This window comes from Canis aureus, chromosome 30 (genome assembly GCF_053574225.1).
Source record: "Canis aureus isolate CA01 chromosome 30, VMU_Caureus_v.1.0, whole genome shotgun sequence".
Lineage (NCBI taxonomy): Eukaryota > Metazoa > Chordata > Mammalia > Carnivora > Canidae > Canis > Canis aureus.
The window spans coordinates 38,572,434-38,591,797 of record NC_135640.1 but is presented as its reverse complement, the minus strand read 5'-3'; the positions used below and the strand labels follow the sequence as shown (position 1 = coordinate 38,591,797).

Genomic DNA, 19,364 nt, shown 5'->3' with positions numbered 1-19,364 from the left:
GGTGGTAGGGTTGGTGTTGCTTGGTTGTTTTTCAGTTTTTTGGTTTTGTTTTCAGAAAATTGATGTGATTTCAAACTTACCTTATTTGACTTTGATAACTAGATTCTGAAAAAAAGGGGGGAAGGGGAACAAAATCACATTAGCAAAATGAGGATAATTATTCTGAAAATAAAATCTAATCAATTTTATAGACCCCCTCATTTTAAATACATTGCTGAGTATTTGTGACCGTTCAGTATTATTAAATTCCCCCATACTGAATTACCAAATGACTTTCAAGCATAAGGAAAGTAGAATTCACTATTAACTATCATATCATTACTATACCTGAAGTATAGCAGGTACCTAATAAGTATTTAATGAGTATTGAATTTGACTAGCGAGATACAAAGACTCCATTCACCAGGAGGAGGCATTCTGCATTCCCAGTCCCTACTGCCATTCACTCAGTATTCACTGTGTGCCAGCACAGTGCAAAATATTATTTCATTTAATCATTACAACCACCCAAGAGGTAGGTGTTAGTGTCATCATATTTTTAACAAACTAGACATTATTATATTTTATTACTATACTTTAACAAATAAGGAATTACATCGCTTAAGCTCTGCATTTCCTTAATTCTAAGATACCTTTTCAATCAACATGTAGCGATGGTATCAATGCAGAGTTGCATTCACCCCCAGAAGCTGTCATTAAAGTACTAATGTTTTTAATCAGTGGATTCTTAGACTAAAAGGAACTTAGAACCTGAAATAGTAACAGAGCCACAAACCAGTCTCCAATCATCTGTCTCAAAAGAACACTTTGCAACTCTGCTGTCCTGTCAAGGCCTTCTATTCATCCAGCTTTACTGAGATCTAAAAGGTTTTCACCTTCCTTATCTTTAGATAATGTTCTCACTTACTTTCAGTTGTAGTAACATCTGCCAATTCACATCCCAAATTGAACCTCAGAAGCAATCTTACTTGAATTGAAAGTCTGATATGTCACTAGTGTTCCCATAAAAGATGGACTCCAGGAGATGGGAGCTTGGTTTCTCTGTTCTATTAGCACAAGCAATCCCAAGGCCCTCAGGCCACACTGAGTGGGGTCAGTGCCCAGTTAACCGGTCAGAGCACTGAGAATTTTCCAGGCACCAGTAAAGCAAAGTGCCAGAAAGTACTTCTGAAGAAACTTGATGTGTATTATTTTTAAGCATGGAAATAATTGTCATGGGGAAATCTAGGACCACTCTGCATCCTTTACATTTATGTCAGGGTGAAGTGCAGTGTCCATTGTGAATTCCACCTAATGGGGTAGCATTTGTGAGAGAGGTGTCACAGGCCCTGCTCATAGCACCTACCTGGGCCTGTTACAAACCAGGGCAATAAAAACAGCATACTCTTTTATGAGCTTTTCATCTCAAAGTTAAATAGAGGATAAAATCTACGGTGGAAGTTTCACATATCAATGTATTTTATCCTCACAACCAATCTATAGGATGGTACTTATTCTCATCTTGTAAATGAGGATGCTAAGAATCAGAGTCACCCTGGTGTACATCTTACATGGACCACCAACCATCAAGCCTTCTTACCAGGCTAGAGAAGCAGAAATCCAAATAACCAGAATGTCCTCCAATGACACCACAACAGATAATATTGAAAACAATTAATCTGAAGGCACTGAACAATCCTAGTCACTTCTAAATTAAAATTTAAATTATCCAATAGTTTTCATTTAAAATCCAGTGTATTTTGCTTGAGTAACCCATCTGTGGCATATAGGGTAACTCCCAGGTAAAAGCAAATTCCCACCAAATCTGGGCCAACAGAAGCTTACTACTTTTCATGTGCTGTTGCCTAGGGAATAAAGTTGTATCATGGAATTAATTCCCAATCCCAAACCAAATCCATGCAGGGGCTAAGGCTAGACAATTAGCCTAGATATGGCTTAACTATGCACTTTACACAGAGTATCTCACTAAGAGAGATATTCCCTGTAGGATAATAAACACGGTGCCTGGCACATCCACAAAAAGTGCTCATCAAAGGGCAATTAGTATTAATAAAATTTTAAATGCAATTAAACTGACATGTAGCCTAATATCAGAAGTCTGATTTTAAGAAAAATTAACTGTAGAAAATATTCAAATAGGCATAAGTGAGGTTTTATGAGACAAAGAAAAGTAAGGCTGGACACACATTCAGCACTTGGAAAGTCCTGATCCACCTACATGACAAAGATCCTTGGTTTTTAGAGTCACAAACGATTCAATTCTACAACAAGCCCACCCCAATGTTGAGCCTGGCTCCCAAACAAGGCCACTGCTTTTGAGTATCTCTAAAGACATCATTCAGAAGAAATGTGTAATCATCTTTATTAATTTATCTATTCTATTTTTACTGACAGAAGACCTTCTTTTTTTCCTACCTCTACAACATTTTGCCTACAAAAGGCAATTTGGAATTACACAAAATAGGAAATATTGTTTTAATGTGCTCAGATAGGTAGTCATTATTCTAGAAAAAAAGCATAGTATCTGAATGGCAGATTACAATGCCCTTACAACCTCACAAATATGCACAAAACTCAAATAGTCCGTGTCTTCGCTGAGAAAGGTGCTGTCTCTTCACCTTCCCAAAAGTGTGAAGATCTCAGTATGCCCCCAAAAGGAATGTATCCCTTCTTTAGGAAGTCCTTTCATTCTCTGAAGCTCACATGTCCAGTTTCAAGTAAAGTACACTCTGAAGGCCAATGCACCTTACGGAAGAGCTGAGGAACTAATGAAATTCAAGTGCTTGTGCCAAAAGTTCAAAAATATATATGAATCTATATGAACAAAAAAATTACCTTTTTTCTCCTTCCCGGAGACATAACAACAACAGAATATTATAATCAGAATAATTATCAGGATCAAAAGCAATGACAATGATACTGCAAGCAGAACTATGGCCCAGGTAGGCAATGATGTACCTGGTTTATCAATGCTACCTATAAGGTTGAAAGAAGAAAAAAAAATTGTAGTTAGTGGTGCTTGCTACTGTGTAGGGCACGTAATCAAAATTCAGTTATATTTTATTTTCTGATAATATTATAACAATTCCACCCATTACAGCTGGGTGTCATAGGCCAACTTCTCTTCAATATGTACAGATGTCCAGTACTCTATAGGATCTTCCATTACAATACTTACTGCTGCCAATAAATACCACTGAGCAACACAGCCCCAGTATTCATTGGTTAGCACCTCTATCATTCCTAGAGGGGGAGTAGACAGCAAGGGGCAACAGCTCCCCGGTTGCAGTAGAAATTACCACACTCTAACATGCTTTATTGAGCCAAAGAATACTTACTGAGCAGCTACTGCTGGTCAAGACTGCAAAGACTAGCATTTGGTTCTCCCTCCCATGTTCCCACCCATCAAGGGTCCAGAGTCCAGAAAAACTGAGGACACACTGAAGAAGTGTCACGCCAATTCACACCACACCCACAGAACTCATTTATCATCTGATAATTGCTGCTTTCCATGGTTCTCAAGAGCCACCAGCCTTAGGATCCGCTTTGCCCTCTTGTTGTATCCAGTAGTCATGGAGTTGGGAAAGAGAACAGATAGGCTAGTGCCAGCAGGGAGTGAAAGGGAGAAGAGAAAGCTATACCAGGTAGGGCAATCCTGTCTTAGGAAGAGCTGTCCAGCACACTTTACACGGTTATCTAAATTGAAATTAAATTAACCAAAATTATATACCATTAAATACTCAACTCCTCAGTTGCACTGATCACGTTTCAAGTGCTTGATTCTAACAGGTGTAGAGCATTGCCCTCATCACAGCATTGCGCTGTTGGACAGCACTGCCCAGCCAAGGGTTTGTGGGAACTACCAGAAGGTCTTGGAGGGAGCTCTTACCCACCATCGCACTTCCCCTCCTGAACAAGGCTGAGGTCAAACCACATTTAAGTTGATCTGTTCAAATGTGAATTGCTACTCAATAAAATCTGTCACTCAGTCCTGAGTGCTTGGTTGGACTCTCATTGTGAACAAATGCTATTTTATTAAATGCGAGTCATCAGAAAATACTGAAACAGTAGACTTTCTATGAAGGAAGATAGAGTTTATAAAACAACAGCCTTTCCAGCTTTTTGGAACCATAGGTTATAGTGGGAAAACAGTTCTTGGGTGTTATTCCTTAAAGTCATCCATGAAAATTGACCTTGAAATCATAATTTGATAATCCTGGGTCAAAGTTAAATGTTCAGAGTACCTTGCAGGAATGGTTAGAGATGATCACTAATGCTCTGGTTTCTACAATCATCAACCACCTGGATTCTGACTCGTGGGCAAGTAAGGATCACACTGAAAAATAATACATGGTCTGATCTCAGAGCATGTGCCAAAATTCAGAGACCTCTGTGCTTTGAAGAATTATGTAATATAAAAAGATACTTGTCTTCTGCTCTTCATGCAAAGCTTCTGCATTCCCTGCAATGTTTTTTTTTATTTCCTTTTTTTAAAACATCTCCTGTTCATTGCCACCTTAAATGTTTGTGAAATTGATGGCTGTCACTTCCAGTTCTTCTTACACATCTGCTACTATCTAAACTAAACTTAGTCCCCTCAAGGTCAAGGACTGTGTCTTATTTTTCTTATATTCCAAGCACCTAGCACATATTGGGTACATCAGAGGAATGGAGGGAGGGACAGAGGGAGGAAGGGAGGGAGGGAGGGAGGGAGGGAGGGAGGGAGGGAGGGAGGATGGATGGAGCTTCACATCACCCACCATTTTTGTGAGATAATTTGTGACAGACAGAAATAGGAAAAGAATTCTCCAGGAAAGGTGGAGGTGGTAGGGACAGGATTCTACTCTCCCCATAACACCCCTCCTCAGCCCCAGAATTGGAGTTTTAATATTTTCTTTTCATTTATTTATTTATCAATTTGAAAGAGAGAGAAAGAGAAAGAGAGCACACACACATGGGGGAAGAAGCAGAGGGAGAGGGATGGGGAGACTCCATGCTGAGCACAGAGTCTGGGGTAGGGTTGGATCTCACAACCCTGAGATCATGACCTGAGCCAAAACCAAGAGTTGGATGCTTAACTAACTGAACCACTCAAGCACCCCCAGAAGTCAAGCTTTAAAACAAGCCAATGTCTTCACATCCAGAGAGTGATACAAGTTATCCGCTGCTACACAGAGAGCAAAATCCCAGCATCACCTGGAATGCCTGTTACACATGCAGATCCCAAGCCCATCCCCAGTGGTGCCAAGTCAGCGGGTGTGCAATGGCACCCAGGTGATCCTGACACAGGTGGTTGGTGATCCACACATTGAAAACGCCCAAAATGGAAACACTTCCTAAGCAAACTGCCACATTACAGAATGTTCCCATAACCTTCCTCTTATGGATGTGATTAAAAAAAAATTAAGTCCAAAACCACATTTATGATAATCACAATCTGGAGTTTAAACTCAGGTCACCATGCGGAAGCTTTGCGACTGACAAGAAGCTTTGGGCTTCATGTCAATGGATCCAGTGAAAGCTCAAGGGCACTGTTTTCCTTGTGCTCCCTCTGGCCACTGGCTCACTCATCTGCAAGGATTCCTGCCCCGTTCCCTCCCCTAAGGTGTTCAGAGACTCGGGATGTATGTGAAAGTGCTGAGAACACCGTAGGGTACAACACACGCGTTCAAGATTGCTGACGTCACCCTAAGTCAGTCTGATGAACTTTTTACAAATTGAAGTTTGCAAATATTAGCAGCTTTCTTAATAGGGGAGACAGCTGGGGTTAAACATTAAGGTCTGACTCAGGATTCAAGAGATGGGCTTGGAGTTTGTACTGGAAAAAGTCAACACACATTGTTGACTTAAACATTCTCTATCAGGGCATTTTCTTCCCCTGCTGAAGAAAATGTTCAGTGTGCCAAGCTTCTGTCAATCAAATCTTGACGTGACAACCTTTCCTCTGATGAAGCACAGAAACATCTGCTTATCCTCAGGGAGGAGCTCTTTAAAGGAAGGGACCAGCTACCTCACCGGATTCGGTGACCAAACCAAGGAAGAGAGCAGGTGATATTGTGACCTCACTCACTCTCTTGTCTCTTAATTTAACCACCAAGTTTAGCAAATTGATGCCTGCTCTCACCTAAAAGCCCCAAACTCTCATCAAAACAGCAACTGCTGTCAGAAGCCACAAGGCTCTTTCTTTTGCTTCCTATATGCTGTGATCACAGTCCACTGGGGGTCAAATCTCCCCCAGAGTTCCACACCGGGGGAAGACTTAACCTTCTCTCTCTACTTCAGTAGGGCTCCCCAAAATAGCATGGTGTATGCACCATGAGGAGGTGTAATTTGCTACTGGAGCTGCACAGAAGAACCTTCCTTGGGGCACCTGTGTGGCTCAGTGGTTGAGCATCTATCTGCCTTTGGCTCCGGTTGTGATTCCAGGGTCCTGGGATTGAGTCCCATATCGGGCTCCCTGCAGGGCGCCTGCTTCTCCCTCCGCCTATGTCTCTGCCTCTCTCTACGTCTCTCATGAATAAATAAATAAAATCTATTTTAAAAAAAGAACCTTCCTTATTTTAATAATGATTTTTAATTTATCACATATGACATATATATGAAAACATACATGCGTATTTATTATAAACACTTCAATGTGATACTAATGTTTATTTTTCTCTTTTTTTTTAGATTTTCATTTATTTATTCATGAGAGACACAGAAACAGCAGCAGAGACACAGGCAGAGGGAGAAGCAGGCTCCCCACAGGGAGCCTGATGTGGGACTCAATCCCAAGACCCCAGGATCACAACCCAAGCCAAAGGCAGACAACTCAGCCACCACACCATGCAGCCATCCCTAATCTTTAAATAAGCACATTTATAGTGGACTGAAAGAAAAATAAATAATGGTCATATATTGATAAAAAGCATGACAGTGGACAGAAAGCCCAGAATCTTGAAATGACCTTGTCCACAATCCAACCACTTCATTGTGTGGATAAGACACAGGACAAAGAGGCTCAGTGAACTGGACAAGGGCACTCAGAACAGGGAAAAGAAAAAAAAAAAAACAACAACCCAGGGCTGAGACTCTCGTCTTTCAAACTCATGTTGTGTGTCCGACCTGGAATATCTTCTGGGAAGATATAGCCCAGGTCTTACTGGAAATGGGGAGTCCCGCTGGGCGTTGGTCCCTGACTTGGGCCCTAGCGAAGGCTGTGGCCATAATGGTTCAAGGCAAACAGCAGAGTTGCTGGAAGGGATTCGTCTGTGCATGAGGCGACCCAGGAAGAGGATTTCCGAGCTCAACCCCACTGGCCTTCCTCCCTGTGCTCCCTCACACAGGACCACATTACCGAGTTTACTGCACGACTTTTCATCACAACTTCCAGATTGTCCTTCTCCCATCTGTGCAGAAAAGGAAGCTAGTACTTCCCAGATGCTCTCACAGAAATGCTCAGAGTTTTAAAAGGCCACATAGAATTTCTCGAAACAAAATGTCATCAGCGTCATGTGCAAAGTGTGCTCCTGTGCAGACTGGATGGGACACAGGAGACCTCTGAATCAGTGAAACAAGTGACAGCCACTGCCTCCTCTCCCACCCTGCGGGCTTTGCAGCAGGGACTGTCCTGAGTGCTTCAGACATGGTAACCCGCTTCCTGATTACACCAACCACAAGCCCGTGAGGTAGATATTATCATTATCTTAGTTTTACAGATGAGAAAACTGAGACACAGAGAGGCTAAGTAACTTGCCCAAAGCCACACAGCAAGGAAGAGGCAATCTGTGTGGATAGTGGCCCCCTGATGAGGCTGGGTCAGGCGACAAGGCCTTCTTCGGGATTTCCCTCTTCTGTAGTCCCCGGTCTGACTGCCCAGGAATCTGGGAGCTTCCCTAAGAATGTCAAATTTCCAGGCAATTCAATCAGAACCTCTGGCGTGGGGCCTGAGCATCATCCTGTGCGTTAAAGCTCCTGGAGACTAACGGGCAACCCGGGAGAGAGAGGTCCTGTCCTATTCTTCTCCCTCTCTCTTTTTATAAGCAAGAAAACTGAGCCCAAGAGGTCATTGACTTGCCCAGAGACTCACAGCCAGAGCCAGCACTGTGACCCAGGACTGTCACTGCCCCCCCTCGGTCTGTGCTCAAAGTTGCCACTCCTCACAAAACTAAGGTTATAACCTGGAGTCACTACACTCTAGCAGGTGCACCTCTGTCCTAAAAATGTCGCTTTGCTCTAATGCTTCGCAGTCTGTACACTTGAACGAGAAAACAGAGAAAGCCACGCAGCTGGATGCCCAGGGGGTGGACAGTGCTTATCTCAAGGCGTGCATGAGAGGTGCTTCCACCTGCCAGTTGAACACCTGTCTGCAATGCTTGAAGGCTGCGTTGCTTCTGGAATCAAGAACATTGAACTTTAAAAAAAAAAAAAAAAAGAAACATGAGCAGTACCCTTTTCAGCCTGCTTTTCTTTCAATGATTGTTTGGCTTGAACTAATTAGCCTTCCTAAACTGCCATTGTCATTCCTGCAACGACTCACAGGGACTGCTCCAGAAATGAGCACAATGAACAGAGACTCCTTGCACTTTTAGGAGGAAATGGGTTGGCGGGACATGATGATGCTTATCGATTCCTGGAGAAGCCTGCACAGCGCACAGGAGGGTGCATTCTGGGTGTTCCACACTCCTGGCTGTGCTCCTAGAAGCCTCCCAGACACCAGCAGCCGGGGCTGTAATGAGGCCTTCAGCTACTAAAACTTGCATAAAATACACAACATGCAGCCAGCCACCAGCTGCTCTGAATCTTGATGAATAATTTAGGAACAAATTACCCTTTTCCAAATGAGTCCAATAAAGTAAGACTCATTGCAAGGCACCCACTGTGCTTCCCTTTGAGGCTGCAGGGACTCCAGCTGCCATAATTAAGGCCGCTAACTTCCCTAGTCCTAGCTGACGAGGGAAGCACTCCACGGAATTAAACCCGATCAAGGGAAATTATGTGTCCCTTGCCCTTCCCCTACAAAAGAGAAACTTTGCAGGCAAGTGAATCTCTAAAATCCATTTATATGGGGCATCATCAGTCAGACCAGAGCTCCTTGTTGCACTGTTACCTTGTTAAGATGTGTGCTTTAAATAGTCGATTTCATTCTATTTGGTGCTAATAGGACTTCTTAAAAAAATCTTCCATTTCAAAGCTTGGACCATACTTTATCATATTTATTTATTTATTTTAAGATTTTATTTATTCATTCATGAGAGACACGCAGAGAGAGAGGCAGAGACACAGGCAGAGGGAGAAGCAGGCTCCATGCAGGGAGCAGCCCGATGTGGGAATTGATCCCAAGACTCCAGGATCACGCCCTGGGCCGAAGGCAGGTGCTAAACTGCTGAGCCACCCAGGGATCCCTCTTTATCATACTTAAATAGCTTCAAAGCCAGCTGGATTGGCTCCTTGGAGAAATGGCTGATTCCAGGATAGAATAAGGAAAATGCAAAGGGAGTTCAGAACATTTTATTGGGCCAAGTGCTCAAAAATTAATAGGGCCATGTCAAAAGGACACCAGAGCCAGCTGGAAGGGATTCCCACTAGCCAAACCTGGAGCAATCTGGAGCATCAAGATGAATAATGACAGGAGTAGATTATAGTATTGAATAAAAATGAGTTCATATTTGAACTGTTTTTTAAAAAAAAAAGAAAAAGAAAAAGTGAAAGAAGGCTCTTCTTTACAGAAGACTACCAACTAACAAAGATAAAATTATGATGGAGCCAGAAAAATCATTCTTTTACAACCGCCATAGAAACAACAGAGTCAGGCAATGACTTATTGATGAACGCAAAAGCTATTAGGTGAAAGCCCGCTGGGAAATAAGATATTCATACAGTATTCATTGATTACATATTAATTATAATGGAGAAAGGGACCTTTACAATGGAGAAATCATTAACCAGATGATCAAACTTATTACCATTGATAGAGAAAATTGACATCATGAGCCCATGTGACATTACCCTTGACTTGCCTAGAATAGACAGCCTCAAATCAAAGGATGTTGGAAAACCTCAGACAAATCCAAATTGAAGAGCATCTTGCAAAAATGGCCTGGACCCTTCAAAAATGTTTATAATCAGCAAAGACAGGAAAGGTAAGGGAACCATTCAAGAGTAAGGGAAAGAGACTGCAACGCCTGACAGCCAAAGGCAAGGCATGGCCTTTGACTGGATACTGGTTTGGAGAAGAAAATCGCTATAAAGGATACTTGGTGAAACTTGAATATGCAGTGTATATTATATAACAGTCTTGTGTCAGCAGTACGTTTCCTGATTGCCAACTACATTGGGTGTGGTTAAATAGAATGCCTTCATTCTTATGATACATATCGGAGGTATTTAGGGATAAAGTGTCATCAACTCTCAAATGGTTCAGAAAAAAAAATGAGAGAGAAAGAGGCAAAGATGACAAAATATTAATATTTGTTGTATCTAGGCAAAGGTACATGGATATTCATTGCACTTGTCTTGCAACTTTCCTAAAGGTTTTTGTTGTTAAAAATAATAAACTGGAGGGGTGCCTTTGTGACTCAGCTGGTTAAGTATCTGACTTCAGGTCAGGTCATGATCCTGGGGTCCTGGGATCAAACTCCACATCGGGCTCCCTGCTCAGTGGGGAGTCTGCTTCTCCTTCCTCCTCCACCGCTCCCCCCTGCTTGTGTTCTCTCTCTCTCTCTTTTTCTCTCTCTCTCAAATAAAATCTTTAAATAATAATGATAATAATAATAATAATAAACTGGAGGCAAGAAAAGTAAGCTGGGTTTGAATTCTAGCTTTTTCTTCTTATATAGTCTTAATAGAGAATAAGCTGAATTCCTCCAAATTTAATTAACTAAAATAAATTGATCTTGACTTAAAACCAAAGAAATAAAAAAAAAAAAAGAAATACAGATTTCTGTGTCCTTTGCCCTCAAAAGTATTGATATTCACCAGATCCACATCAAAAATCTGGCAGTCCTGGATCCCCTTTCCTGTTGGCAACAACCACCTGGTGCTGGTATGGCTGCTCCATGTGGATGGAGCATTAGGTCTGGTTCCCAATGGGCCCCTCCACTCCCCTCCTACCTGACACGTGTATTCACTCATGCTTTCATTTCTGTTGTCCGCCTGGTCTCTGGGGGCATCTGAGTCAGAGACAGGAGGCAAAATCCTAACAACAGAGGAGCAAGCTTGGGCTGACTGCACTGAGGACCAATCACTACAGTGCAAAGCACAGAATCATTGTACTGACCACAAGGTAGACTCTGAATGGCTTTTTACAGGCTCGTGGAGACATTATCATGGGTTGACTTTTGTTCCCCCCTAAAATTCATACATTAAAGTACTAACCTCCAGTACTCCCAGAATGTGACTTTATTTGGAAATAAAGTATTGCAGACATAATTTTATTAAAATGAGTTTATACTGGATGGGATGGGCCCTCTAATCCAATATGACCTGAGTCCTTAGTTTTAAAAAAAAGGGAAATTTGGGGATGCCTGGGTGGCTCAGTCAGTTAAGCATCTGCCTTCGGCTCAAGTCATGATCTGAGGGTTCTGGGATTGAGTTCCACATGGGGCTCCCTGCTTCCTCTCCTTCTGCCCTTCCCCCTGCTCATGCTCTCTCACTCTCTCTGTCAAATAAATAAAATCTTTAAAATAAATAAATAGGGAAATTTGGATACAGGCAAGCACGCAGAGAGAGCACCATATGAAGATGAAAACAGAGCTCAGGCTGATGCTTCTACAAGCCAAGAAACACCAGACTGCCAGCAAATACCAGAAGCTAAGAGAGAGGCCTAGAGATTGTTCCCCTATAGTCTTCTGAAGGAACCAACTCTACCAACATCTTGATCTCAGACATCCAGTTGGATGAGGATCCACTCAGGGACCTGTTGTGCACGTTAATTTGGTTAATATCAGAGAAGCACTTAAAATAGACCCTTTACTTGGCAAATTCTGTGAAGCATTGTTTCTTCCCCTACTCCATCTCCCTCCCCCCCTCCTCCTCCTTCAGCTTTCTCCTCTTCCTCCTTTGCCACCTCTTCCTTCCTCCTCATCAGTCTTGCTCTGGCTGCAGTTTTGTTCTGAAATTTATTATTTTTAAGACTTTTTATTTATTTGACAGAGACAGAGCACAAGCAGAGTGAGAGGCAGAGGAAGAGGGAGAAGCAGACACCTCACTGAGCAGGGAGCCCAACCTGGAGCTTAATACCAGGGCCCTGGGATCATGACCTGAGCCGAAGGCAGGTGCTTAACCAACCGGGCCACCCAGGTGCCCCTGTTCTGAACTTTAAATAAAGCTGTTTGAATAAAGGGAAAATCTTTGTGTCAAGAGAGAACCATTTCTTGACTTCTGGGCCCAGTTCCACCCCAACCTGATGCATGTCCTGGAATAGAGCACAGCACCTCTCTGGGCCTCCTTTTCTGTCCTAGTTTGTAAAATGAAGGAGTCAGTCAATCTCTAGCTCTGGGCCCCATGTTTTCTCATTGGCCTGGGCTGACTCAGAGCTTAAGTAGGCTCTGCAGCCCTGCAGGTTGTGTAGTTTGAGGTTTGAATATGCCAAGGACCCTACAGTAGGTTCTCTTGGGGATCAAAACTTTATTTTTTTATTTAAAATCAATTAATTGACATACAGTGTATTTTTAGTTTCAGAGGTAGAGTTCAGTGATTCATCAGTTGCCTATAACACCCAGTGCTCATCATATCAGGTGCCCTCCTTAATGCCCATCACCCAGTTACCCCTCCCCCACCTTCCAGCAACTTTCAGACTGTTTCCCAGAGTTAAGAGTCTCTTATGGTTTATCTCCCTCTCCGACTGCATCTTATTTATGTCACTTAGTTAGGTACTTTCAAATACATTGTGGATTTGCCAGATTAAAAAAATGAAACTATAATTCTACTAAGGTTGGAAGAAATCCAAGAGCACCTGTACACCCTCCTCAAATATTAGAAGAACTTGTCTCATACTGGCCCAGGGTATGGGATCAAACTGGAACAACAGATAAAAGTTACAGAGGAACATTGACTTCAGGTATTTATCACTGATCTTTTTTTTTTTTATGATAGTCACAGAGAGAGAGAGAGAGAGAGGCAGAGACATAGGCAGAGGGAGAAGCAGGCTCCAAGCACCGGGAGCCTGACATGGGATTCGATCCCGGGTCTCCAGGATCGCGCCCTGGGCCAAAGGCAGGCGCCAAACCGCTGCGCCACCCAGGGATCCCTATCACTGATCTTGATGGTGTTTTGAGATAAATAATTGTCAAGGTTCTTAATGGTTTCCATAAGTAAGTAGATAAGAAAGACACTTGAAGATGAAATTTAAAAGAAAGTGGAATCACAGGGTCATTAAACAGATGCTGATTTGTCTCCATTACCATCCCCATCCAAAGTCAAGGTCACCATACAATTTTCCTAGGCATTCTTGATTAAGAGCACCACATATAAAATATAAGCATGCAACAATAATTTTTTTTTTTTATATAAAGCAAAATGTCTTCACTTACCCATAGAAGGCTGAACCACAGTAAGATTGACAGTTACAGACTTGTGGGCAAGCAACCCCTTCATGTTAGCCACACAAGTCAAAGTCCCATTGCCCTGAGGCGTAAGAGTCAGGACACTCACTGCACTTTGCAGGTTGTTGGGCTCCGGACCAGAATAATGGCTTGACTGGCTCACCAGAACCCCGATATTCCAGGAAATATCTGGGAGTGGGATCCAGCCCAATGCACAGCAAGTCACATTACAGGGTTCATCTTCAGTGACTACAAGGTTGCCTCTGGGAATGAGCAACTCCCCCATAACTAAAGAAGAAAAGAGAAATGTTCTGAAGGACTGACCATGCGTCTCTTGGTTCCAAATTTTCTTTAATTTTTCCTTCAAATCACATTTCATGAGTGCTAACTGGCTATGTCTATATCGAGAGTCTTAACTCAGGTTTTATCTGTGTCTTTATTTATTTTATCTGCCAGCTTCCTGAAAGAAGGTGAGGTTGCTCACCAGAAAATCTATAATTCCAGAAAAAAATGAATAAATAAAAATCAGGGTCCAGGAAAGTATAAATTATATGGGAAGGAGAAGGTAAATGCGCCTGCCATAATAGGCTACACAACCACTGAAGTGGAGTTACAAAGTTGTCCTGGGCTGTTCTGGGAGCCAAAGCAAAAAGGGAAAAACCTTTGCATTCTTTCCATTGTAAGAAGACATCTCAAGGTCTTATGGAAAGCAAGTCTTTCCTGGTCTTTGGTCAGTCCAATTCATTTTATTTATTTTATGGGTCACATATTTTTAAACATAACTTCCTATGATATTTCCTTAAAATACTTTTCCAATTATAAATTAAATCAAAATAAAATCTAATTATAAAAATATTTGCCCTAAATCATGTATCAGAATAGAATACTCAGATAAATTATTTTAAAGTTTTTATTAAGGACCCACCTTAATATATTGGCATATGCCAGTATGAACATTGTAAAAAACCCATATGAAAATAGTCCTTGTGCCTGCTAATATTAATAAAATAACCTGAGGATTGGCTCCAATAAAGACATAGCCTTAGTGAAACATATAAACGTTGGAACATCCAAGTTAAAATATCCTCCCTGCTGCATAATATAATGGGAAGAACACTGGACGAAGAATCAAAAACTCTGTTCTCAATCTTGGATTTCCTACAAAAATTGCCATCACCTGGAGCAAGTCATTGACATTTTCAGGCTCTCTGTTTTTCATTGGTCAAATGAAACAGTTTGACTAAATTGGGGTTTTCAAATGTTTAGGTTTCAAGACCTTTTACAATCTTAAAAATCATGAGGACTCCAAAGACCTTTTGTTTATGTGGATTCTATCTACCAATATTTACCAAACTTGAAATTAGAATTAAGTATTTGTTTATTTTTAAATATTTATTTTATAATAACAATGATAACCCATTACAAGTTAACATATGTTTATGAGGAAATACCTATATTTTTAAACCAAAATAAATTATCAAGAAAAACATCATTGCTTTATAATTATGCAAATCTCTTTAATACCCAACTGGATTCTCATATCAGCTTCTGCATTCAATCTGTTACAATATATTGCTTTATTTGGAGTATACAAAAAAATCTGACCCCGCATGGATATGCAGGTGGAAGAATGAGAAGGCTTTTCAGATAATCAAGGATACTCTGATTTCCCAAACTGGGCCAGTAGTGGTTTCTTACAGGTTAGTTGCACTGTGGAAACTGAAAGTATATAAAGGAATTTTCATTCTCTTTTACGTTAAAATCCATCACTCTATCTTTGATTGATCTTTCACTCTTGCAAGACTTTGTATCATCACACATTGGTCATTTAAGAAATGCAGGTCCACTAAGCTAGACAGACCTTCCTAAAATACAGTAGAAGACTCTCTGTGCACTACTTAAATGAGAGTAGGAAAGGCAACTCACATCTTAGTATTATTATGGGAACAGTTGTGACCTCACAGACTCTGAAAGGATCTAGGGTAGGGGATGCCCAAGAGTTCCCAAACTAGATGGAACTGGATCAGCTCTGAAAGCTCTTCTTTCTCTGAAATATTGCATTCTCAATTATTCCTTTCCTCAATAGTCTCTTGGAATAAATAAAGTACCTTTGCTAAAGCAAGGATTATTGTAAACTCAACAATGAGAGGGGAATGGATTTGTCCCTCAAAGCTAAAGGGTTTTGTCCTTATTCCTTTTTCTCCATCCGTTGTTTCATTTTGGTGCAGGGCTTTCAGATGATAGAAACTGGAAGTAATGGAATTGCCTCAATTAATAATGGATGATCTTGAACTCAAGTCTAGTGGCCCACAAACACAAGAGGTCTAGAGTTTGGTATGTGATTCATTGGTAGATTGGATGATGGATGGACTAGTGAAGCAGTCTGAAGCATTTCCTTTTTCTAAATATATTTATGCTTCAACTTTTCACATTGGCTTTCACAAATCTTGTTGAGTAGCACGACAAACACTCTATACAAGGGTGATGACTAGAACATTCACATAGATTTTGGATGACTCACTATGGGACTTATGTAAGCTGTCTTTATTTTTCTTGCTGATACACCAGGAGGAAAAAGTAAATCTTTGGATAATTCACTTTAAAAATAAAATGAATGTTTCCTCTTTTTTTCAAAATTCTTTTCCCTTGAAAGAGATCCTGCTGCTTAGAGAACATTTGTTCCTCTAGGAACAAAGTGCCATTCAGACCATTGCAACCTGGTAATATGACAAAGTTTAGTCCCTGCCCTATGGGTTCGTTCTGCATGACCTTGGAAAGAATTTAGCACCTCTAGATGCTTATTCTTCCATCCATATTAAAACCAAAAGTTATAGTAATTATCGACATATTAAAAAGCATTTTTAGGCATATTCAGACAATTTTATAAATGTATAGCTTTGAGAAAAGCTGCTATAAAACCACATGGGTTTATGAATTTGAAATGTTACAGACATATCAGTAAGTCATGCCTTTGAATCTGTTTCTTTGATCCAGGGGTCCCTCTTCCTTTCTTGCTTCTCCATTTTGCCTATCATTCCCAGACCTTGAGAGCACATAAGGGCATCTCACCATGGAGTTGTCCATGAAGGCTTTTTTCATTGTCCCTTCTCCCTTCCCAAGTCAAACCTGAGCTTGTCTCCATCTCAGGGTATTTGCCAGTCTCTCTAAGGCATGAACATCATTCATGCATTATCTACTCTTCATTAAGGCTCTTGAGGACAGGACTCTGTCTTACTCTATTCATCACTGAGTCCCCCTTTCAGATGCCTGACACAAAGGTGTGCTTCTATTAGGAATGCAATAAATAATAGCAATTGGCTGTATGGAGACTGCTAGGACCCAGGTGCTGTTTTAAAGGCTTTACATGAACCTACTCATGTGATCCCACAGTAACCCTCTGAGAGGAAACTAGGGCATGAGGTCATTCAATAACATGGTCAAGGTCACATACACAGTAAGTGATAAAGCCGGAATCTGAACCTAGCATTCAGGCTCCCAAGCCTGCATCATGAACCACTAGACCACTCTGGCTCCCAATTGCATGTGTGATGAATTGAAACAGACAGGACTTTGGAGTCTTCAAACCATCCTCAGTTATTGTTTCATCTGATCCTCACAGAAAACCTGTGAGGTGGGCAGGGGACCCTTATCCCCATTTAAGAGATGAAGACGTTGAGACAATCTGGGGGTCACCAGGTTGGTAACTGATAAAAGCAAAACCAGAACTCATGTCTTTGACTCTATTTTTCCTGTGTTCTTTCCCATATACCACAAATTATTAAAATAAGAATCTAGTCATGCAAACTAAGCCAATAATCCAGGAAGTCTCATAAAATCACTATTTAGAAAATATCATTAAACCTCATAAAATTAAAGACACATAAGAGTAAAATGACAACAATTTGGCTAAGAAAAAAAAAAGTAGAAGTAAGTAGACATGCATGTCTACCAAATGTTATCAAGCTAGATTTGATGCAACATTAACACAAATCAAAAGTTTGGAAATTTCTCCTAGACAAGCAAATAAATAGATAAAAGAAAAATTTCAAAAATATGACGCAGTCTGCTGTAAGGAATGCTGCCATAGAAATCAGCTCCAATGCATCTATAAATACCATATAATTATATAAGGAATGCAAAGTGATTAAACTCTGATAAAGATATTCTGAATTCTTGTAAAGCATCCTTTTATTTTTTTTTTCACTATATAGCATTTTGGGAGCACTTCACAATTACCTCTAAGAATGAAAAATAAGTTACCCATTATGACAAATTTCATTTGCTCTTTTCTCTAAAATAGGTGGTATATTTAGTGAACACACATCTTTGACTCTAAGAACAGCTAAGGGCAGAAAAGAAAAAAAACAGATTGAGGGAGTTCAGCTGGAAAGAGGTAAAGGGTAAAGCATGATTCAAAGCGCATACATGACGTAAGGCAAAGAAACAGGGTCAAGCATATAAAAAAAACTAGAGGAAAGGCAAAGATTGGCAACTCTCCCTAAATCAAAGAGCAGTGACCGCAACTGGCCAGGGGAGAATGTGGAGTATATGCCACAAAAGCTACCAGTACGGACATGGACCAGATGGGAAAGTTGTAAGACCTGTCTTGAAGAATTTTAGTGAGAGGGAAGCCCAGGTGGTTCAGCAGTTTAGCGCTGCCTTCAGTCCAGGTCCTGATCCTGGAGACTGGGGATCGAGTCCCACGTCGGGCTCCCTGCAGGGAGCCTGCTTCTCCCTCTGCCTGTGTCTCTGCCTCTCTCACTGTGTGTCTCTCATAAATAAATAAATAAATAAAATCTTTTTAAAAGAAATTTTAAAAAGAGAAAGGGAAAGGGGAAGAGAGATAGGAGAAGCAGAAAGAAGGGAAGTAGGAAGGGAATCAATGAGGAAGGGGGGGTGAGAAATCACAAATAGCATAACAACAGGTATTTGTTGGTTTGGAATAATTCTAATAGCTCCAGTTGAGGGCAGACCCATCGTCACACATGACATGAACTCTGAAGGGTCCTTCCTTTGCTCTGGTCTTGCCCAGAGGACTCCACTTGCTCCCCTCAGAGGCACCTGTGTACCCACCTTGGACAGAAAGGAAAGCAGAGGCATCCCGGTCACTGTTCTGGAGGCTGCACTTAATAATCCCCGCGTCACCAAGCTGAACGTCGTGGATTATCATCTCCGAGATGGAGTTGCCGCCCTCTTCATAGCTGGCAGAGGTAAAGCGGTCGTTGGTGATGATGGGCTCCGTGGGAGTGATGCTCAGCACCACCGTGCCATTCAGAGACCACATGATGAGCCTCCAGCCCTGTGAGACGGTGCAGTTGAAGCGAGCCTCCGAGCCCTCCAGCACCGTTGCATTCTTGGGACCTTCTATGATTTGATAGCTGGATCCAGAAGCTGGAAGGCAACCAGTTTTTCAAGGCAGTAAGTGAATGGACCTACGTGAGTCAACCACACAGTTTAACTCTTCTGTGTTCACCAGCTGTGACCTCTGGATAGCCAGGGATCAGACTCTATGTCTTCTTAGTCCCTCACCTTGCCTCCCCAGTGGACAGGAAGCCAACCATCCCTCATGTCCAATCCCTCCTTCCACAGTTCTCAGCACTCCCGGCAAAATTGGGGGCCAAAAGAAAAAAAATGCTGTTCTTCTATCTCCAGAAGAATGTTACCTTGAATACTTGATCCCAGCCTGGCCCTGAGAGCACTCCCCTAACCCAGCTGTGTTATTTAAGGCAATTTTTCACCCTTGTTATGACATGAGAGTTATCTTCCCAGTAAAATGAGAAGGATCTTTGATTCCCACCTGTATGGAAATCCCAAGGCTCAGAGGCAAAGGTGGAAAGT

General features: G+C 41.5%; 1 protein-coding gene across 8 annotated transcripts in view; it reads right to left on the bottom strand.

Annotated features, from left to right (window-relative positions):
• The window catches only part of IGSF5 (immunoglobulin superfamily member 5), a 43,726-nt gene that overhangs the window by 14,541 nt on the left and 9,821 nt on the right, over positions 1-19,364 (bottom strand). For 6 of the 8 annotated variants that reach the window (XM_077879257.1, XM_077879258.1, XM_077879256.1 and 3 more), the window contains 4 exons: positions 18,600-18,917; positions 13,515-13,814; positions 2,836-2,976; positions 81-105 (listed from right to left, as the gene is read on the bottom strand). In XM_077879257.1, the coding sequence (XP_077735383.1) occupies positions 81-105; positions 2,836-2,976; positions 13,515-13,814; positions 18,600-18,917 (784 nt within the window). The remainder of the gene's footprint in view (positions 1-80; positions 106-2,835; positions 2,977-13,514; positions 13,815-18,599; positions 18,918-19,364) is intronic. The other 2 variants (XM_077879262.1, XM_077879260.1) reach the window with 2 other exon arrangements.